The 23,844-nt window shown below is 41.6% G+C and overlaps 1 protein-coding gene across 9 annotated transcripts in view; it reads right to left on the minus strand.

The window, feature by feature from the left end:
- Positions 1 to 23,844, minus strand: part of LOC115150204 (lethal(3)malignant brain tumor-like protein 4) — a 133,045-nt gene that overhangs the window by 104,853 nt on the left and 4,348 nt on the right. For 3 of the 9 annotated variants that reach the window (XR_003867071.1, XM_029693261.1, XM_029693275.1), the window contains exons 2-8: positions 12,148 to 12,242; positions 11,187 to 11,284; positions 4,773 to 4,827; positions 4,399 to 4,487; positions 2,010 to 2,114; positions 764 to 899; positions 159 to 250 (exon numbers count right to left, since the gene is read on the minus strand). Coding sequence is in view for 8 of the 9 variants with exons in the window: in XM_029693261.1 (XP_029549121.1) it covers positions 159 to 250; positions 764 to 899; positions 2,010 to 2,114; positions 4,399 to 4,487; positions 4,773 to 4,827; positions 11,187 to 11,267 (558 nt within the window). In the remaining variant the exon portion in view is untranslated. The remainder of the gene's footprint in view (positions 1 to 158; positions 251 to 763; positions 900 to 2,009; positions 2,115 to 4,398; positions 4,488 to 4,772; positions 4,828 to 11,186; positions 11,285 to 12,147; positions 12,243 to 23,844) is intronic. The other 6 variants (XM_029693284.1, XM_029693291.1, XM_029693300.1 and 3 more) reach the window with 5 other exon arrangements.

Raw genomic sequence — 23,844 nt, forward strand, 5'->3', positions numbered from 1 at the left:
TTCTTTGAAGCAATGTGGAGGGAGCTTTACATCAGCCACTGGGACACGTTGTTCTGTTCTGCTGTGTGAATGAAGGTCAGCTTTTGGCCCCAGGCGTCCTTTCAGGAGAAAGAAGCACTAAGCTTATGTTGACTCCCACAACCCAACCAAGCACTTACACTGTTATGGGATTTAAACAGATTCTGTGGTGCAGCTGGAGCATTGCAAGACTCTTGGTATTTATCCCAGTTAAACTCGACTTCGTTGTAGCCTGAACAAAAAAAAAAATTGTGCAGAAAAATAGGAAGGGGGGGGGAGAGAAAACAAATGCGATTAGGGTTGTGAAAAATATTGCTGTGCCAGGTACATTACATTATTCCCAACAGACTGCCGTGTATTAGCACTAAATGCTGATGGTGTGGAAATAAGATGAGGCCCTTGTTAGAAAAATGAACCATGCATAGTTTAAAGACCATTCTCCTATTATGTGTTGAAGTCTATTCCGTTAGGATCAAACAAGCACAAGCTCTTACACAGAAGCAATACAATTATATCAAAACAGACAAAGGTGAACAGCTGAAGAGACCTTTCACACTACTGAGCCGAACTGAGCTAAGACAAACCGAGCTGTACTGAGCTGGCCTGGCTATGCAGCCACCATAGTTGCTTGCCTTGAACCATGTTGACAAGGACCATAATATATTGGTTTGGGTCAGCACAATTAGTTACCGTGAAATGGGAAAAGAGAAAAACAGTAACACTGTGATGATCTGCTGTAGATCACCTTTTGGTGGGTGGAGCTTGTGTCCTGTCGACTCGCACCATCCGGCTGGCCTGATGTCGGCAGAGTCGGCGTTTACCCAGAAGTCATAGCATTCAGAGTAGCAGTCGATGTGGAGCCGCAATCGGTAGCCAATCACCTTTGAAAAACAAAAACGCAGTATATATATGATGTACATGCAGTCCCCATCCCAAAACACCAATCCACGGCACGATGGCATTCTGCTCCGTCTTCCCATGACTATTGCAGTAAGCTACTTGCAGGGCCTCGCGCTTAACAGTTGGTTTCTGTTCCACTGTGAATTATATATGAGGAGACTTTCCATACAACTCGATTTTTGCTGATGGAAAAACAACAGCGACAGCTAATGTAAATCTTGTACATTTGGATAGTGGTCGATGTGATACGCAAATTCCAAGTGCTTAGGTAATGACTCGTGACAATTTCAACACAAAACGGATGGTATAAAAAGCTAAAATGACAACACAAAACTACCAAGGCCCTTGTCAGTAACAGTTACGGATGAGAATTTCCCCCACCCACAACAGTGCTGCCTGGACTTCAAATCACAGACCCAGTTAAAGTGTGTGACACGCCCAGTGTGTTGGGAGAGCCCTTGGTGTGACGCGCCCAGTGTGTTGGGAGAGCCCTTGGTGTGACGCGCCCAGTGTGCTGGGAGAGCCCTTGGTGTGACGCGCCCAGTGTGCTGGGAGAGCCCTTGGTGTGACGCGCCCAGTGCGCTAGGAGAGCGCTTGGTGTGACACGCCCAGTGTGCTGGGAGAGCCCTTGGTGTGACACGCCCAGTGTGCTGGGAGAGCCCTTGGTGTGACACGCCCAGTGTGCTGGGAGAGCCCTTGGTGTGACACGCCCAGTGTGCTGGGAGAGCCCTTGGTGTGACACGCCCAGTGTGCTGGGAGAGCCCTTGGTGTGACGCGCCCAGTGCGCTAGGAGAGCCCTTGGTGTGACACGCCCAGTGTGCTGGGAGAGCCCTTGGTGTGACACGCCCAGTGCGCTGGGAGAGCCCTTGGTGTGACACGCCCAGTGCGCTAGGAGAGCCCTTGGTGTGACACGCCCAGTGTGCTGGGAGAGCCCTTGGTGTGACGCGCCCAGTGCGCTAGGAGAGCCCTTGGTGTGACACGCCCAGTGTGCTGGGAGAGCCCTTGGTGTGACACGCCCAGTGAGCTGGGAGAGCCCTTGGTGTGACACGCCCAGTGTGCTAGGAGAGCCCTCCCTCTACGCTGCAGCTCACCTCTGCCACAGACAGGACGCAGAACATGGAGGGGTGGAGAGGGTCGATCCCCTCCAGCCTCATCCCAGCCTTGAAGCCACTTCTGCTCGAGGGGAACGACTGGGCCTGGGATGGAGGGAGAGAGAGACGAAGATAAAGGGAGAGAGAGTAGGGGAGAGGAAGGATAACATAAGGAGAAAGTGTGAGGGAGACAGCAATGGACATACAGAGAGAAAAGTAAATGAGAGGAAGGGAGAGAGAGAAAGTGAGAGACAATAAGGATAGAGAGTATAGGACAGAGCAGAGCTAGCAAAAAAGGAGATAACGAAACGACCAACAGGAAACCAGGACAATAAACCCAAATGTTGATAAATAAAATATCCTCTCTAGAAAACCAAAACCTGTAGTAGGAAATATAACTCTAGAAAATCCAAACCTATACATTTACTAGGAAACATAACATTATTGTGCTTGCATTTTCACGGAGGCTGGACCGCCATGCTCAAGTGTGTCGCGGCAGCGCAGTTGCCGTGGAAATGGGTGTTTGTGCCTCCGACGGAACAGATGTCCTGTCAAATCCCTTCATAGAAAAATTCATACTGTACGCTGTACCGAGTGTTTGTAGCAAAGGACTTAGTCCAGTGTAAATCATTGTTATGGAGAGATGGGGGAGGGGGGGCATAGGCAACACTGGGGGGGGGGGGGGTCTTGATACTGTAAACATTTAAGGGTCAAGTCTCAAATCCTTGCTTAATCTACACTGCGGTCTAATAGTTGTGCTGTGACCGTCCTCAAAGTCACAGTCATTAGAAACAATGGGGACATCCTGGTGTCCACCACCACACACACACACACACCCACACGCATGAGCACACACACAAACAGTGTGATTTTCATCCATTTTGCAGGCCCTTGTCGACCCATTAGAAATAAGTCCTGCAGAAAAGCAGTAGGAATGGGGAGGATCTGTGATTTTTCTGCAGTTTTAGCACATGGTCCTCCCTCTCTCATCTGAAATCTGGCTGTGTGATCTACAACTCCAGCTACTGAGATAGGGACATTATTTCATCAAGGACAACTGGTTGCAATTTGCTTTGTTCTAAAATAAATAAAATAATTCACATTAAATCACTTGGAGAAAATACACAACATGAACAAAAGTATGTGGACACCTGCTCAGCCAACATCTCAGTTCAAAGTCATAGGCATTAATATGGAGTTGGTCCCCCCCTTTGCTGCTATAACAGTCTCCACTCTTTTGGGAAGGCTTTCCAGTAGATGTTGAAACATTGCTGCAGGGACTTGCTTCCATTCAGTCACAACAGCATTAATGAGGTCGGGCACTGATGTTAGGCGATTAGGCCTGGCTCGCAGTCGGCGTTCGAATTCATCCCTAAGGTGTTCGATGGGTTTGAGGTCAGGGCTCTGTGCAGGCCAGTAAAGTTCTTCCACACCGATCTCGACAAACCATTTTTTTACGGACCTTGCTTTGGGCACGGGAGCATTGTCATTCTGAAACAGCAAAGGGCCTTCCCCGAAGTATGTGGACACACCTTCAAAAAAATGTGTTGCCACAATGTTGCAAGCACAGAATCATCTAGAATGTCATTCAATGGTATAGCGTTAAGATTTCCCTTCACTGGAACTAAGGGGACTAGCCCAAACCATGAAAAACAGACCCAGAACATTATTCGTCCTTCACCAAACTTTACAGTTGGCACTACGCATTGGGGCAGGTAGCGTTTCCTAGCATCCGCCAAACCCAGATTTTTCTGTCAAACTGCCAGATGGTGAAGCATTTCCTTCTGCTTCGGAGTCCAATGGCGGCAAACTTTACACCACTCCAGCCGATGCTTGGCTGAACTTGAGCTTATGTGCGGCTGCTCTGCATCTTTTGAAGGAGTGTCCACATACTTTTGTATATAGTGTACCTTTGCATAGTCCCGTAAACTATATACTGTACAGTAGGTCCTTAACATCCTTCGTTTTAAATCAACAGACCATGTTTAACATCAAGCAGCTGGCTTATGGCCTTTAAAACGCAAATCATAGCTTTGGAGCCCTGTATTCTAGTTTAGTAAATTACATCTCGGACTGAAAACAGACAAACATGCGGAACTACCTGAACATTTTCATTTTCTGTTGCAAAATTTTCCGTTATTTACATTTTTACATTTTAGTCATTTTAGCAGACGCTCTTATCCAGAGCGACTTACAGTAGTGAATGCATACATTTCATACATTTTTTTTTCTTTTTTTTCTGTGCTGGCCCCCCGTGGGAATCTAACCCACAACCCTGGTGTTGCAAACACCATGCTCTACCAACTGAGCTACAGGGAAGGCTGTATAGGATTCTCGTGTCAATCTTTAGTAGTAGATAGTCCTACTGGTTGATGAAGGTAATGCTTACCTCAGTGAACAGTCTGAGGGGAACTGCTATGGCCTTTTCCTCTCTCAGGTACTGATCCCACGACCAGGCCTTCTTCTTACCAATCACTGCTACCAAATCACAATCATCTGAGTTACATCTCTTCTTATGGTACCACAAGCCAGATTCTAGGACAAACATTAAACCTAGTCCTAGTCTTAAAAACTTTGCTCAATGGAGAATCCCTGTGTGTAAATATACATCAGTACTCTACAGTACATACCATATGCCAGCCATTATCATTTAATATCACTTTAAACATACTCTGTGCATTCATATTAATAACCAGTAGTGTTTTAGTATTGAGCTATGATCTGATTGTTGTTATTAGCAGCATTTCCATTTCCAGAGCTTACCTTGTGTGCTGGTCACTTTGTTCTTCATTTTTGCTGCGTCCTCTTTTGGTCGCTCCTGAAATGACACAGTTGTTACAGGTATAAAATCTTAATTTGATCACTGTCGTCTTAATTTGATCACTCGGTTGTCGCAGAGAATTTTCCTGCAGGGCAGGAAATGCAAAATAAAAGTATTCTAAACTTTGTAATTTCCACTTAAAAAGGTGAGAAATGATTCCAACCTAAAAATGCATCAACCCATACAAATGTCCATTAATTAAAATCTACATAATAATTCACATTTCCTGTTGCTGCAGGATTATTTTTCCTGCTGTGAGAAACTGTGAAAATGAAGATAGGACATCTATAGTTGCTGAAAGAAACTTGAGTAACACTTTACTTAAAAAGGCCCAGTGCAGTCAAAAACGGGATTGTCCTGTGATTAAAATAGTATACAGATCCTTCGGGAAGTATTCAGACCCCTTGACTTTTTCCACATTTTGTTACGTTACAGTCTTATTCTAATTGATTAAATATTTTTTGGGCTAAATCATAAACTGAAATACACATTTACTTAAGTATTCAGACCCTTTTCTCAGTACTTTGTTGAAGCACCTTTGGCAGCAATTACAGCATTGAGTCTTCTCGGGTATGAAGCTACAAGCTTGGCACACCTGTATTAGGGGAGTTTCTTCAGTTTATTTTTTATTTTAAATATGTTCTACATTGTAGAATAATAGTGAAGATATCAAAACTATGAAATAAACCTATGGAATCATGTAGTAACCAAAAAAAGTGTTAAACAAAAGAAAATCTGTTTTATATTTGAGATTCTTCAAATAGCCACCCTTTGCCTTGACAGCTTTGCACACTCTTGGCATTTTTAATACATTTGCAAAAATGTTATTATGGGGTATTGTGTGTAGATTTTTTTTTTAAATGACCAATTTAAAATCTATTTTAGAATAAGGCTGTAACGTAACAAAATGTGGAAAAAGTCAAGGGTTCTGAATACTTTCCGAATGCACTATTATGCAAAATTGTAATGTTGAGTATATTGACCTCTGGTACCTTGGCATTAGGTTCCCAAAGTTGGGTTTGCATCTAAAAAGGTGAAATAAATTATGCAGCTATTGAGGCTACCTGCCACTTATATAAGATTAGCTATGTTAATTTAAAAAAGAGACATGAATTTAGAACATAATTCTCCCGAGATGTCAATCACAATTTGAAATCCCTGCCTCCAAATGACAGAAAAGCTGTTGCAATTTTGAATTTTCTTCAGAGGTGGAGAAGAGTAGTTGAGGATGAGAAGAGCAGCTGTCAAAAATCTTCCTCATGCCAGGTCACAGAGGAAGAAGATCATTTTCTTCAACTGCTTACAAAGCAAGAGTTTTCACAGAGATAGCAAACACAGCTTTGTAGTGAGGGCTGGGTTCCTCTGGCAATATAGCTAGAACTGGCTTGCTAGATAGATTATTTCTAGTTAAAAATAATCACATTTTCCCTGCCTATGGACAGACCCCAAACAATGTACTGTAAATTAGTATTTTGTAGTCTTTTGCTAGCTAGTTCCTGGACATTATCCTCCTACTCTTCATCTTGTGTGGAATTGTTTCACTGACTTTGTCTCGGCATTATCCACAGGGTAACTGTCAACTTGAGTCTGAAAATGGACACTGGAGGTAAAGGAATCTGCAGTGTAAGTATCAATTTGATGTTCATGAACATTTGTCACGACCTGATTAGGTCAGGCTACCTGATTTGGTCGGGGTGCATTGTAGCTAAGCCTTATCCTAACCTGGCAGGTTAATGCACCTAACCTGCTACGTTACTGATCCTACCCTGTAATTCCCCTAACCTGCTACATTAATGATCCTAACCTGTAATTCCCCTAACCTGCTACGTTAATGATCCTAACCTGTAATTCCCCTAACCTGCTACGTTACTGATCCTAACCTGGCAGGTTAATTCCCCTAACCTGCTACGTTAATGATCCTAACCTGCAATTCCCCTAACCTGCTACGTTACCGATCCTAACCTGTAATTCCCCTAACCTGCTACGTTAATGATCCTAACCTGTAATTCCCCTAACCTGCTACGTTAATGATCCTAACCTGTAATTCCCCTAACCTGCTACGTTAATGATCCTAACCTGTAATTCCCCTAACCTGCTACGTTACTGATCCTAACCTGTAATTCCCCTAACCTGCTACGTTAATGATCCTAACCTGTAATTCCCCTAACCTGCTACGTTAATGATCATAACCTGTAATTCCCCTAACCTGCTACGTTACTGATCATAACCTGTAATTCCCCTAACCTGCTACGTTAATGATCCTAACCTGTAATTCCCCTAACCTGCTACGTTAATGATCCTAACCTGTAATTCCCTTAACCTGCTACGTTAATGATCCTAACCTGTAATTCCCCTAACCTGCTACGTTAATGATCCTAACCTGTAATTCCCCTAACCTGCTACGTTAATGATCATAACCTGTAATTCCCCTAACCTGCTACGTTAATGATCCTAACCTGTAATTCCCCTAACCTGCTACGTTAATGATCCTAACCTGTAATTCCCCTAACCTGTCATCAATGTAGACAGAACCGTTGCTAACATTGGAGCCCGACCTCATTGGGTAGTCACACATTAACCCCTAATTCTTCACCTTGTGTGGATTATTATTTATTTTTTTCCACAGACTCTTTCACATTATCCTCAGGGTAACTGTTTACTTGTTTAAAGACCTTATTTTCAAATACAGATAAGCACACAGAGGTAATTTGTACATTATATTTAGTTTTTCAGATGAGACCTTCCAGTGACTTTCGGAGCACACAAAGAGAAACAATACATTTAAGTCTTAATTGTTTGTTTTGTGTGCCTTTTTTCTATTGCATTTGACATGCATTTAAAAATTACATTTCTGGCACATATATCACCATATATTTTGAACTATATATTACTAATACATATTAAAATATGTATTATTCATATGTACATATTGACCATAAATAATCATGCATACTGTTAACCTGTTTGGGCTAGGGGGCAGTATTGAGAATTTTGGAAAAAATATGTGCCCATTTTTAACTGCCTCCTACACCAACTCAGAAGCTAGAATATTTATATTATTGTTCAGGTTTGGATAGAAAACACTCTGAATTTTCTAAAACAGTTTGAATGGTGTCTAAGTATAACAAAACTCATATTGCAGGCAAAAACCTGTGAAAAATAGATTTTAAAAAAATGTGAATTTTGTGACTGTACTATTTAGTGTCATTGTTTTATAGATACCATAGTGAGAAAGGATTCAGTTCGCAACTCCTACGGCTTCCACTAGATGTCAACGATCTTTATAAAGTTGTTTGAAGCATCTGTGATGAATACAGACCGAATTAGAATGCTTGGAAGTTGACACGTCATCACTTCATTTTTTGCGCAGGCGCATAAATCTGAGAAGAGTGTGTTTGTCATAATCGTTTATCTAAGACACTTGATAGGTTGTGTGAAAATATTACTGATGTTTCACGTTAAAAATGGACCAAAAGATTAATGCTAAACAACGTTTGACATGTTTGAACGAACATAAATAGATTATTTACTAGGTTTTTTTTAGCTTTTCGGAGTGACTTTACACCCCCCACCCAGCCTACTGAACGCTAACTACTTGGTGTTATTTGGACATAAATTATGAACTTTGTCAAAAGAAACCACATTTGTTCTGGACCTGTGATTACTGGCAGTGCCTTCTGATGGAGATAATCAAAGGTAAGGGGATATTTACAATGTTATTATCGATATTAGATGATGCTAACTGTATAGCTTAGCTTATTGTTCTTAGCATAGTACCCCGTTTATTGCAAAATGTGATTTCCCAGTAAAGTTATTTTGAGATCTGGCCATTCGGTAGCAATTACGAGATGATAATATATTATTCTTTGAATGACAATATTATAATTTACCAATGTTTTCGAATAGTAATTCCGTGATTTGTAATGCTGGATTCACTGGGAGCATTCGAGCCGAAAAAAATTCTGAATTTCACCGCGACTGTAAATGCTATTTTTGGATATAAATATGAACTTGATGGAACTAAAAATGCATGTATTGTATAACATAATGTCCTATGAGTGTCATCTGATGCAGATTGTCAAAGGTAAGTGCATAATTCTAGCTAGTTTTCTGTCTGTTGATGCCCTTCTTTGAATTGGCTAAACATTACACACAGCTATTGTCAATGTACTCCTAACATAACCTAACTTTATGCATTCTCCGTAAAGCCTCTTTGAAAATCGGACAGCGTGGTTAGATTTAGGAGATATATATCTTTCAAATGGAGGAAAATAGTTGATTATTTGAGTATTTGAAATGATTACTCTTGCAGTTTTGAATTCCCCGCCATGGTCACATGACAATGAATCCCAATACTGGGATAAGATCGGGATAAGATCCTCAACAAATGCATGTAAATATATGAATAGCACATGTACGTAAAATGCATACTACCACATATGGACAAGTAAGATGTCAAAAATATTCAAACATATTTAGAAATAGCCAAAATCAAATATATTTATGAAATATCTGTGACATATGAGTAGTACATGCATTTAGACATATTTATTTCAAATATTAGTACATGCATTTAGACATATTTATTTCAAATATTAGTACATGCAGTTGAAGTGGGAAGTTTACATACACCTTAGCCAAATACATTTAAACTCAGTTTCACAATTCCTGACATTTAATCCTTAGGTCAGTTAGGATCACCACTTTATTTTAAGAATGTGAAATGTCAGAATAATAGTAGAGAGAATGATTTATTTATTTCATCACATTCCCAGTGGGTCAGAAGTTTACATACACTCAATTAGTATTTGGTAGCATTGCCTTTAAATTGTTTAACTTGGGTCAAACATTTCAGGTAGCCTTCCACAACCTTCACACAATAGGTTGGGTGAATTTTGGCCCATTCCTCCTGACAGAGCTGGTGTAACTGAGTCAGGTTTGTAGGCCTCCTTGCTCGCACACGCTTTTTCAGTTCTGCCCACAAATTTTCTATAGGATTGAGGTCAGGGCTTTGTGGTGGACACTCCAATACCTTGACTTTGTTGTCCTTAAGCCTTTTTGCCACAACTTTGGAAATATGCTTGAAGTCATTGTCCATTTGGAAGACCCATTTGTGACCAAGCTTTAACTTCCTGACTGATGTCTTGAGATGTTACTTTAATATATATACATAATTTTCCTCCTTCATGATGCCGTCTATTTTGTGAAGTTCACCAGTCCCTCCTGCAGCAAAGCACCCCCACAACATGATGCTGCCACCCCCGTACTTCAAGGTTGAGAAGGTGTTCTTCGGCTTGCAAGCCTCCCCCGTTTTCCTTTAAACATAACGATGGTCATTATGGCCAAACAGTTCTATTTTTGTTTCATCAGACCAGAGGACATTTCTCCAAAAAGTACAATCTTTGTCCCCATGTGCAGTTGCAAACCGTAGTCTGGCTTTTTTTAATGGCGGTTTTGGAGCAGTGGCTTCTTCCTTGCTTAGTGGCCTTTCAGGTTATGTCAATATAGGACTCGTTTTACTGTGTGTGTGTGTGTGTGTGTGTGTGTGTGTGTGTGTGTGTGTGTGTGTGTATATACACACACTTTCGTACCCGTTTCCTCCAGGATCTTCACAAGGTCCTTTGCTGTTGTTCTGGGATTGATTTGCACTTTCCGCACCAAAGTACGTTCATCTCTAGGAGACAGAACGCGTCTCCTTCCTGAGCGGTATGATGGCTACGTGGTCCCATGGTGTTTATGCTTGCATACTATTGTTTGTACAGATGAACGTGGTACCTTCAGGCTTTGGAAATTGCTCCCAAGGATGAACCAGACTTTTGGAGGTCTACAATGTTTTTTCTGAGGTCTTGGCTGATTTCTTTTGATTTTCCCATGATGTCAAGCAAAGAGGCACTGAGTTTGAAGGTAGGCCTTGAAATGCATCCACAGGTACACCTCCAGTTTACTCAAATGATGTCAATTAGCCTATCAGAAGCTTCTAAAGCCATAACATAATTTTCTGGAATTTTCCAAGCTGTTTAAAGGCTAAGTCAACTTAGTGTATGTAAACTTCTGACCCACTGGAATTGTGATACAGTGAATTATAAGTGAAATAATCTGTCTGTAAACAATTGTTGGAAAAATTACTTGTGTCATGCACAAAGTAGATGTCCTAACCGACTTGCCAAAACTATAGTTTGTTAACAAGAAATTTGGGGAGTGGTTGAAAAACGAGTTTTAATGACTCCAACCTAAGTGTTTGTAAACTTCCGACTTCAACTGTATATGTATTTAAAGTATATGTCAATATATCAGGCTTCTGTATGGGGTTAGGATATGATCAAGAGCTCAGGTTCGGTCGGTCCAGGCCTACTCACTCTTAGACAATATTCCTCCACCACGCCTTTGCTGGAACTCACACTGAGTTTTATTTTCTTCCTATCCTCTGCCTGCATCATTCGAGACAGGAACGATTCTACAACCAGATAGGAAAAAAAGCAACATGAAATACACACATAGGCCAACAAAATCAAATCAGTTGCCATTTTAAAATTGTGCATTGCGTTAAATTGAGAAATCTAAATTTATTCCTACATGTAATTTTCCTTCTGAACAGAGTGAATAAAAAGCCCCCACATTCCTTCTATAAAAACATAAAAGCTCTCTGAAGTGTCCTCCTTTCAAACAAAGCAGATTACATTCCTCGTCTTATGTGCACTTCAATTCTTCGCTTGAGACGTAAGCAGCTGGACCGCCTCATTGCCTGTGGTAGGAGACAAAGGCGGGATGTTTCCCCACCCCCAAGTACAGTAACCCATGTGTATTGTATATTAGAGGACATGAATGCATCTCTTTCCCTGGTACATTATGTAAATTGATGTCTGATGGAATTTGGATTGAGTTCCTGGTAAGAGATAAAGACGGCTTCCCATGAAAGTCAAATGAAGTGAGATGGGGTCTGTGGTAGAGGGGGTGGCCGCCGCTGGAGGGGCCCGGATTTTCACAGAAAGGCAGTGAGAAGCAGCGACTGTGAGCCTTCCGAAGAAGATTAATGGATTGTACTTTAGTTACACAGAAACAAAATGGGTTCACTATATAACTGTAATACTTACTGCTCTAACACAAAATGGTCGCCCTCGGGCCTTGTTGCACTCTGACTAAAGATTAACTGTGTTGAAATATCATAAAGGAAATCTTAGGGCTAAAGAGCAAAATAATCACAGCCTAACCTTAACTCACCTCAAAATGGACTGAAATCATAATTTTGACCATTGACCACTGCTACCCTACTGTTAAGTGAACTCTTTTGTGTTTCAGTGAACCTCCATAGTGACTCACCGTTTGGTATTTCCTCCTGCCCAGTCAGGGACTCAGTCTCCCAGTTTCCATTCCAATCACATTCTATGTCTTCAGCAGATCTATTCCAGGCCTAGCTATAGACAAAACAAATAAAATAAACATTGGTTCAAAATGACAGACAAACATGCCAGAGTCAATAAATGCAAAGCATTTAACTTTGTTTACACAACAATTCATGTATACATGTGCCATACTCTGAAAAGTAGAAATTAGATTTCTCTGTGTAAACAGCGTCCCCAAAACGACCCAGAGACTTAGTTTCACAAAAAGGTTTGTGGGAAAATACGGTTTGTTTATAAATTACAGCTTAAATACTACACTGAGGATTTGATTGAATGGCTCCCATATTCTCCTTCTAAAAGCTACTGCTTCTCAGGCAATCAATATCACCTTCCATATTATATTAGGGGGGCCTTTTAATTGGTGGAAGGTTTCCAGGAGGTGTGACAGAGAGGGGGAGGGGAGCCAGTGTTCGAGGTCCCTGAGGGCGAGTGGAGGTGGGGCTGGTCTGACTGCAGCCTGCAGGCCCTCTGATTAACTGGGAGGGGTGGCTGCCAAGGCTCTGGGCATTAGGGATAGGCATTTGAAAAAATGTCAGTATTATAAAAATATCAGATATATGGATAGTCGAAATATGCGTTTTAAAAATACACTAGATGACCAGAAGTATGTGGACATCTGCTCATCAAACATCTCATTCCAAAATCAGGGGCATTAATATGGAGTCAATATAACAGCCTCCACTCCTCTGGGAAGGCTTTCCACTAGATGTTGGAACATTGCTGCGGGGACAAGAGCATTAGTGAGGTCGGGCACTGATGTTGGGCGATTAGGCCTGTCTCGCAATCGGCGCTCCAATTCATCCCAAAGATGTTTTGAGGTCAGGGCTCTCTCTGTGCAGGCCAGTCAAGTTCTTCCACACCGATCTCAACTAGCCATTTCTGTATGGACCTTGCACGGGGGCATTGTCATGCTGAAAACAGGTAAGGGCCTTCCCCATACTGTTGCCATAAAGTTGGAAGCACAGCATCGTCTAGAATGTTGTATGCTGTAGCGTTTCCCTTCACTTGATCTAAGGGGCCTATCCTGAACCATTATTCCTCCTCCATTAAAACTTTACAGTTGGCACTATGCATTGAGGCAGGTAGCATTCTCCTGGCATCCACCAAAACCAGATTCTTCCGTCGGACTGCCTGATGGCGATGCATGATTCATCCCTCCATAGAACACGCTTCCTCTGCTCCAGAGTCCAATGGCGGCAAGCTTTACACCCCTCCAGCCAACGCTTAGGAATTGCGCATGGAGATCTTCGGCTTGTGTGTGGCTGCTCAGCCATGGAAACCCATTTCATGAAGCTCCCGACAAACAGTTATTGTGCTGACGTTGCTTCCAGAGGCAGTTTGGAACTCGGTAGTGAGTGTTGCAACCGGGGAACAGATGATTTTTACGTGCTTCAGCACTTGGCGGTCCCGTTCTGTGAGCTTGTGTGGCCTACCATTTGTCGGCTGAGCCGTTGTTGCTCCTAGACATTTCCACAGTTGCCGATGTTTGTCTATGGAGTTGCATGCCTGTGTGCTCGATTGTATACACCTGTCAGCAATGGGTGTGGCTTAAATAGCCAAATCCACTCATTTGAAGGGGTGTCCACATACATACACACAAAAGTATATACACTACCGTTCAAAAGTTTGGGGTCACTTAGAAATGTCCTTGTTTTTAATTTTTTATTTTTTTTGGGCCATTAAATTAAGATGAAATTGATCAGAAATACAGTGTAGACATTGTTAATGTTGTACATTTCTATTGTAGCTGGAAACGGCTTATTTTTTATGGATTATCTACATAGGCGTAGAGGCCCATTATCAGCAACCATCACTCCTGTGTTCAAATGGCACGTTGTGTTAGATAATCAAAGTTTGTCATTTTAAAAGGCTAACTTGATCATGTTAGAACAACTGAAAACTTTGCGAGATCTTCAGTTTCTTGGTAATTTCGGACATGGAATAGCCTTCATTTCTCAGAACAAGAATAGACTGACGAGTTCAGAAGAAAGGTCTTTTTTTCCTGGTCATTTTGAGCCTGTAATCGAACCCACAAATGCTGATGTTCCAGATACTCAACTAGTCTAAAGGCCAGTTTTATTGCTTCTTTAATCAGAACAGTTTTCAGCTGTGCTAACATAATTGCAAAAGGGTTTTCTAATGATCAATTAGCCTTTTAAAATGATAAACTTGGATTAGCTAACACAACGTGCCATTGGAACACAGGAGTGATGGTTGCTGATAATGGGCCTCTGTAAGCCTATGTAGATATTCACTTTTTTTTTTCTTCTTCTTCTCAAGTCCGCCATTTCCAGCTACAATAGTCATTTACAACATTAACAATGTCTACACTGTACTTCTGATCAATTTGATGTTATTTTAAATGGACCAAAAGAAAAGAGCTTTTCTTTCAAAAACAAGGACATTTCTAAATGACCACAAACTTTTGAATGATAGTGTCTATGAAACATCAATGGAGACTTGCTTGTGCTGGTGCACTGCACTGCTTGTTTCAGCAAAAGGGTGGGGGAGGGGCGAGAGAGGAGGAGGAGCCGGTGTGTGTGAGTCTGTGTGTGTGTGTTGTTCCAAAATGTTTGGTTACTTCTCTGTATCGTTCCAAGGTTAAGTTGAGGCATTTATTACAAATTAACTCTGAATGGTTATGGTAAGGGTTAAGGTTTGGGATAGGCTTAAGTCTTCCAAGTAATCGAATACTAAACATCCGTTTGGATATTTGAATAATCATAGCGCATCCCTACTGGGCATGGGGTGGAGCTGTGAGTCCTAACCCTCCCCTCCCTCACTGGGCTCCATTGATCTAATTGTTTCATTTGACAGTGAAAGAGCCACCAGGAGTTTTTTTTATGTGTGTGCCGTACAGAAGATAGCAAAGAAGACCAGGTTTGTGGGAGTAAAGACAAAGGGCTAAATCCTAACCTGTATGTGTGCATGTAAAGTACAGTAGGCCTAACGCTTCATGTATATATTGCACTGATGCCAATGGTAACTGTGTAAAAGACTGATGATCTTTAGGCTTCATCCCATTGATGCCACAGTACGTCCTCGGACCTACAGTAAATAACTACATTCAAGTGGTTAGTATGGGTATGATGATATTGTGTGAGGCTGACGATGTGCAACAATGTAAACAGTCTTAAATAAGCACACCACTAAAGCTGAAAAAAATAAATACAATTTTCCAGCGATCTCCACTGTAGTTATCCAAAAAGACAATTACGCCCCAGCAAATACACACCAGGCCTTAGTAATGCTGCACAAACTGTGTACTTGACAGGAATTAATAAAGTTGTCAACGGATGAATGTTTCCACCATGACGCGATAAAGAGACCCAGCGATTAGGGGAGCCAGTGGGGGTGCTTTGGATGCTCAATTTTTTTTGGAGTGGACGAACATGCCTACTTTTTGAAGTGATTTGTTTGGCAAATCAGATGAAAATATCATGAATGGTTGTGTTCATGACACATTAAAAGTTAATAAATGCTCATCTTTATTATTAGACCCATAAAAATGTTTTGTGCAGGATTCCATTTACCTTGATGGCTTACACCAACTCCCCCCCCCCCCGTTACACACACATGCATGAATCTAATAAAGTTAATGGCAGGCCGTGCATGGGCAAATACCAGCATGCATCATTCTCCAGACAAAGGTGTGAGAGAGAGAATTTGAAAACAAATCCAATTTTGATGTGTCCATTTATTTTCCCTTTCGAAACTTCAACTATTTGCACATGGTTACAACACTGTACCTACAGTGCCTTTGGAAAGTATTCAGAACCCTTGACTTTTTCCACATTACAGCCTTATTCTAAAATGGATTACATTTTTTTTTTTATCCTGAGATATCCACACACACACACACACACACACACACACACACACACACACACACACAATACCCCATAATGAAAACAGGTTTTTAGTAAAGTTTACTAATTTATAAAAAAACAGAAATACCTTATTTACATAAGTATTCAGAGCCTTTACTATGAGACTCGAAATTTAGCTCAGGTGCATTCTGTTTCCATTGATCATCTTTGAGATGTTTCTACAACTTGATTGAGTCCACCTGTGGTAAATTCAATTGACTGGACATGATTTGGAAAGGCACACACACACACCTATCTATATAAAAAGGTCCCACAGTTGACAGTGCATGTTAGAGCAAAAACTAAGCCATGAGGTCGATGGAATTGTCCGTAGAGCTCAGAGACAGGATTGTGTCGAGGCACAGATCTGGGGAAGGGTACCAAAACATTTCTGCAGCATTGAAGGTCCCCAAGTACACAGTGGCCTCCATCATTCTTAAATTGAAGAAGTTTGGAACCACCAAGACTCTTCCTGAGCAATCGGGGGAGAAGGGCCTTTGTCAGGGAGCTGACCAAGAACTCGATGGTCACTGACAGAGCTCCAGAGTTCCTCTGTAGAGATGGGAGAACCTTCCAGAAGGACAACCTTCTCTGCAGCACTCCACCAATCAGGCCTATATGGTAGAGGGCCAGACGGAAGACACTCCTCAGTAAAAAAGGTACATGACAGGCCGCTTGGAGTTTTCCAAAAGGCACCTAAAGGACTCTCAGACTATGAGAAACAAGATTCTTTGGTCTGATGAAACCAAGATTCAACTCTTTAACCTGAATGCCAAGCGTCACGTCTGGAGGAAACCTGGCACCATCCCTACGGTGAAGCATGGTGGAGGCAGCATCATGCTGTGGGGAAGATTTTCAGTGGCAGGGACTGGGGACTAGTCAGGATAGAGGCAAAGATGAACGGAGTAAAGTACAGAGAGATCCTTGATGAAAACCTGCTCCAGAGCGCTCAGAACCTCAGACTGGGACAAAGGGTCACCTTCCAACAGGACAATGACCCAAAGCACACAGCCAAGACACAGCAGGTGTGGCTTCGGAGACAAGTCTCTGAATGTCCTTGTGTGGCCCAGCCAGATCCTGGACTTGAACCCGATCGAACATCTCTTGAGAGTCCTGAAAATAGCTCTGCAGCAAAGCTCCCCATCCGACCTGACAGAGCTTGAGAGGTTCTGCAGAGAAGAATGGGAGAAACTCCCCAAATACAGGCATGCCAAGCTTGTAGCATCATACCAAAGACTCAACGCTGATAAAGGTGTCAACAAAGTACTGAGTAAAGGGTCTGAATACTTATGTAAATGTGATATTTATGTTTATAAAAAATTTGCTAACATTTCTAAAGACCTGTTTTTGCTTTGTCATTATGTGTGTAGATTGATGAAAAAAAAAATATTTAATACATTTTAGAATAATGCTGTAACCTAACAAAATGTGCAAAGTCAAGGGGTCTGAATATTTTCAGAAGGCACTATAGCTGATAATGTAACACTTTAAATGTCTTCACGGGGCCTCCGGGTGGCGCAGTGGTCTTAGGCACTGCATTGCAGTACTAGCTGTGCCACCAGAGACTCTGGGTTCGAGTCCAGGCTCTGTCGCAGCTGGCCGCGACCGGGATGCCCATGGGATGGGGTGGCGCACAATTGGCCTAGCGTCGTCCGGGTTAGGGAGGGTTTGGCCAGCAGGGATATCCTTGTCTCATCGCGCACTAGCGACTCCTGTGGCGGGCCGGGTGCAGTGCACGCTGACACGGTCGCCAGGTGTACGGTGTTTCCTCCGACACATTGGTGCGGCTGGCTTCCGGGTTGGATGGGCATTGTGTCAAGAAGCAGTGCGGCTTGGTTGGGTTGTGTTGTGTTTCGGAGGACGCATGGCTCTCGACCTTCGCCTCTCCCGAGTCCGTACGGGAGTTGCAGTGATGAGACAAGACTAACTACTACCAACTGGATATCACGAAATTGGGGGGAAAAAATTAATAAATAAAAATAAATAAAAAATCTGGTAAAAAATATATGTATAAATAAAAAATGTCTTCACCATTTTGAAACCATTGCAATGTGCAATGTTTACCGTTCATGTCGAGTCGTTTTTTTGTTGTTTTTTCTAATTTTTGTTTATTTCACTTGCTTTGGCAATCTAAAACACATTTCCCATGCCAATAAAGCCCTTTGAATTGAACTGAGAGAGAGAGAGAGAGAGAGAGAGATGGAGGATGACATGGTACTCAGCTGCAGGGCATTGTGCTTATATACCCACTACGTGCTTTTAAAGTAAAGGGACTCATTATGTGCTAAATTGAAAAAAATCCAACAGGTTTCTTCTAGAACTGAAAGTGGTTGCCATTTTCACGCCTCCACAATAAATCAGTACAAGACATCTCCATCATGAGCCCAGCTCCTTTATGTCGCTTTTGAATGACAAGAAATTGAAATATCTGACACACAGAGGCAGGCCTGTTTGTGTTCACAATAACAGAGCTCGCTAAGAGAATCCAATAAACACTGCATAAAAACACCATTCACATTACAATAGAGACTCCACAAACACGTTCAGTAGAGGGGAAAAAGGAAGAGAGAGAGAGACAGCAGTGACATATGTTCATGGTTAGCCAACGCTTTCGGTGCATTCTTGGCAAAAGGAGGGAATTGAGTCGGTCCTTTCGCGACATTTCCTGATCTCTTCACAACATTACGAACATCTTATGTTCTGCCTGTTAAACCTAGAATCGCTAATTGCTACATACATTTGACAGATAAATTAATGATTTAATCATTTATTTTGAAAGAATATAACTTGTAAATGTCTCATGAGCCTAGTTCAACGGTCGTAAACCATTTGTAAACAATGTAAACAAACACTGTGTAGCCTCAAAACATAATAAAACTATAATTGTTATATCATGGATGGTCAGTCCCTGCATCCATACCGTTGTCTATGAATTAGAGTGGTTACATTTCTCCAGACCCATCCCTCAGCTTTTTACCAAAACAGAGGTAAGGCTTGGCACTTAAAGGCACGGCGTTTGTAGCCAATACGAGCTTTTCACCCTACAGTTAAACTCTCCCTTTGTCAGAGCAGCTGGGTTCAGTCTCTCTCTATGTGCTCTGACAATGAAGAGCAAAACAAAAATCACTGTTCAACCGCCCGCGGGACAAAAAAAAAGAAGACCGATTGTAATCTGTCCTAATCTGACTGTGATGGCCGAGGCCTCTGCGTAGTCTGCCATCAGGGTGACATCTCTCTGAGACATCTATAATTGCTCCCTAAATTCATCTGGGTTGTGACTACTGCTACAGGTGGATCCCCATTTATCTCCTGTGCCATCTGAGAATACACCCACACCTGATAGTTTGGGGATTAACTCAACCGTTATAGAGTTACAGAACACGTATTCTCTGTTCTATTATCTACCTGACTGAAAAGTGTCATCGCTGGCACATTAGAACCCAGGCTGAATTCAGGCATTATTATGTGATGATGTCAAGTGTCAAATGGAGCCTGGTAAATACATACGGTCTGAAGAACAAAAAAAAAGGGGGGAAAAGTTCAAAGTCATTCATCAAAGCGAGGGAAGGGGAATTTATACAACTACCCATGTCTCATCATACTAGACACAGTGGAGTTGCGTCAAACCTTTTTCAATAAACTCCTGTGGAAATTCCTCTAACTCACATCTTTTCCCCATTCAAAATGTAATTACTATCTATTTGCAATGCAAGGAACAAAATGTCTAAAGCAGTGGAAGAAGACCAAAACAACCATTTGACTGTTTTTTATAGAATTAAAACACATATCTCCTATGGCTCCAACTGCTCCATCCTTCATTTCCATTTGAGGATTATCAGTAAACCCAGTTGGTTGTCTACGACAGTGTACAAACACTAACGCATGAGGGAACTTTGGCTAAGAGTTTTTGCAGCTTTAGTTGCAGCAATGTGGTATGTTAAGGGACTAGGGACCACACACTCCACCCCAACACAGCATGAGGTTTCACAAATTCGCAAATTTTTCCGTGATTTACCAAATACCCGCGTTGCTTCAACACAACAAAAGGGGACAGAGGCTGGAGAGCATAGAGGGTAATGGTGAGTCGGAGGATGTTTATTACGCCCTGGGTGTTCACATTTCATATAAACAAGTTTAAAGGAAACGCAGCAAACGGATTGGGAATTGCCTATTGGAAAAGCTGGGCAAGTGATGATTAGCGCAACGACAAGTTGTGACAAAACGTGCCCAACTCTAATTGGGTTTCCAACAAAGAATGACTACAGGGTACGTCCTGTTCTATTCTGTTGCAAAGGGAAAAAGGCAATTTGTTCTCAAAGCTAAACAATGCTTCCAGATTGCATGCTGGTGGCACTCTCAATATAACCCTCAAGTCTAGTAAAATGGCTCCTGAATCAAAGTATGCTTGATCAATAGGAGGTCTCTGAAGCTGGTGAGAAGAACATAACACGTACACATTAACATTCTATTGAAACGAGAGAGTTTTTTTTTTAAGCAATCTGCTTTGTCAATGCCACAGACACATAAGCTTATAGCACTCTAAGCACAGTAGAAATTAAGAAGTTGGGCTTAAAATGCCCTAGACATACAACGGCAACACATGTCACCATGTTATCATATAGGCTGCGTCAAAGTGCATATATGATGAGAATAGATATTATATATGCACAATTACACTCAAGATTTGGCTCTCTCAGTACAATATAAATATGTTCAAAAGAATTATCCTGAAACCAGTTTGTTCTGTATGAAGACTACCTCATCTAACTTTCTTTGATGTCAGACCAGCCTTGACACTGACTAAGACACCAGCAATAACTCAATAATTCCTTAGTGCTTAATTCAAAACCAGAGAATGTTTTTCTATTTCAGTTTTATAATCACATTTCCAACTACAGTATATCTAGCTACCCGTTTCATTGAGCTAAAATATCACAGATTTAATGCAGGGATTTGAGTGAAACGATAAACTTGTGTCACATAACTAGTAATGACTGGGTTTCATAAGTGAATGCTATATGCAGAATTCAAAGTGACAGTGTTTCTTTCCGATTGAGGCATGGACTTTCATGTTGCTGAAATGGCAGTGTGCCCCCGATCTGTGACTTGCTTTCCTCCTACTGAAATCTAAAACAATGGACAACTTGCGCCATGTCAAAAATGTACATAGTGTGTTTTGTCCTTTAAAAGTTGCTGTGTACTGCGGCGCAGCTTGCATGGTGCCGCAGAATTCTATGGCACGTTATTTAAGTGTGAACCACTGGTACCATTAACGCTAGTTAGTGCTAGTTTGACCACCAATGGGCATCTTTGAAAAGCATTTGATAGCCTTCAAATATGGCTGTACTAGAGAATTTAAAACCTTTTTTTGTAAGAACAGAGTATATGGGACTGATTTTGAAGAAATGTTGCTTAATCTGATTAATATTATGCTGTTTCTATTCCAAGAAAAACGCTCTGGGTTTCCATTAGGATGTAACGGAAAATATGGCACTGTACAACGTGATGGTCGGGAGTAGGCTACAGTACTTGGCTATTTAACTAAAGAATTCCAGTGCCGTGCGGGCACGTAGGAGACCGGGGTTCAATTCCCCGATGGGGAGGAAGGAGTAGGCTGTCCTTATAAATAAGAATATGTTCTTAACTGACTTGCCTAGTTAAATAAAGGTTACACTAAGAGCATGACATTGCTACACCCTAATTGTAGTCTAACCAATACCCAAACGGAGATTAAATGAAAATAAAAATCTCATTGATTTATCAAGACCAGTCCCCATGCTTTTCTCAGAGCAGCACGAAACAGTGATAAAATAGTTGTAGACCTTTGCTTGAAATCCTATTGCTTCTAACTTCATTATGCTCTTTAAATAAATAAGACCTACACCATTTTTCACAGCACATTACTCAACACTAGTGAGACTCATGTCGCCTACGGTAGGACTACAGTATATCGAAAAATATGACGTGACTCTGCGCCAATAATTGCATATAGAGGATTCTAAATTAAAACCAAAAGCCACCTCATGGGTCTCCCGGTGGCGGCCGGCACGGGTATCGAATCTGCATCTGTAGCAACGCATTTTGCACTGCGGGAGCCCCCATCCACAAAGTAGCAAAATACAGAGAGGTGTTGGTAAAGGTATATTGTCCTGCTAATAGCCCATAATGGGCTATTATAATACTGTACATGGTGTCCAGGCCAGGATAACCAAAACATTTATTTATTAAAGACTATCAGAAAGAATGTTGGTACTTATTTATTTTGATCCAAAGCCATGAATGAGTGAGTCACTCGGCTTTATGTAGGTGCTTTATGTATAATATATAACGACATTTTAGGTTATTTCGTTTTTCAAAAAAACTAAAGTGAGCGATTGTAATCTGAAAAGGACAAAATAATATTTGTAAAGGACAAAAAATATATTTCTGTTTTTAGAAGGAGAGAAACGCTGGGCCAATTGTGCGCCGTCCTGTGGGACTCCCAATCACGGTTGGATGTGATACATAATACTTTTTGTGGTATTATTCATTTTGGTCTTTTCTGGTGGATTAAACTGAAATTGCAACCAATGACGGCCGGTTGTGATACAGCCAACCAAACATAGAATTCTCCCCCACCCTCCTAGGCAAGTATATTGTCCAGCTACCTGCTAATAGCCATTATGGCGCAGTACAACATGACCGTGTGTGTTTGAGTATTTTCCAGTAAGAAACCATTTGTTTCCTTTCATTGGACAACTTTATCCCAATATTTCTGTAATTCAGTGACATTTATTCCCATAGTAATTCACTAGAGTACAGGCATCGCTGAAACGCTCATTCCTTCTACGATAAACGCAAATCCGACCATCACCCCTGGTGAGACAAACCGCGACTCGTCAGTGAAGAGCACTTTTTGCCAGTCCTGTCTGGTCAGCGACGGTGGGTTTGTGCCCATAGGCGATGTTGTTGCCGGTGATGTCTGGTGAGGACCTGCCTTACAACAGGCCTACAAGCCCTCAGTCCAGCCTCTCTCAGCCTATTGTGGACAGTCTGAGCACTGATGGAGGGATTGTGCGTTCCTGGTGTAACTCGCTCGGGCAGTTGTTTTTGCCATCCGGTGCCTGTCCCGCAGGTGTGATGTTCGGATGTACCGATCCTGTGTAGGTGTTGTTACACGTGGTCTGCCACTGCTAGAATGATCAGCTGTCCGTCCTGTCTCCCTGTAGCGCTGTCTTAGGCGTCTCACAGTACGGACATTGCAATTTATTTCCCTGGCCACATCTGCAGGCTTCATGTCTCCTTGCAGCATGCCTAAGGCATGTTCACGCAGATGAGCAGGGACCCTGGGCATCTTTCAGAGTCAGTAGAAAGGCCTCTTTAGTGTCCTACATTTTCATAACTGTGACCTTAATTGCCTACCGTCTGTAAGCTGTTAGTGTCTTAATGACCGTTCCACAGGTGCATGTTCATTAATTGTTTATGGTTCATTGAACAAGTATGGGAAACAGTGTTTAAACCCTTTACAGTGAAGATCTGTGACGATATTTGGATTTTTACTAATTATCTTTGAAAGACAGGGTCCTGAAAAAGAGACGTTTCTTTTTGTGCTGAGTTTATATTGTCCTGCTAATTACAGGGTTAATAATATATCTGTGAGAATAGGGTGCTTTTATATAGTTCTAAATTAATAATAAATCACTGTTTAAAAAAATAACACTTTGGAAATGATTTCGTTTTCAAATAACATAAAATTAGCGAGAAAA

This window comes from Salmo trutta, chromosome 2 (genome assembly GCF_901001165.1).
Source record: "Salmo trutta chromosome 2, fSalTru1.1, whole genome shotgun sequence".
Lineage (NCBI taxonomy): Eukaryota > Metazoa > Chordata > Actinopteri > Salmoniformes > Salmonidae > Salmo > Salmo trutta.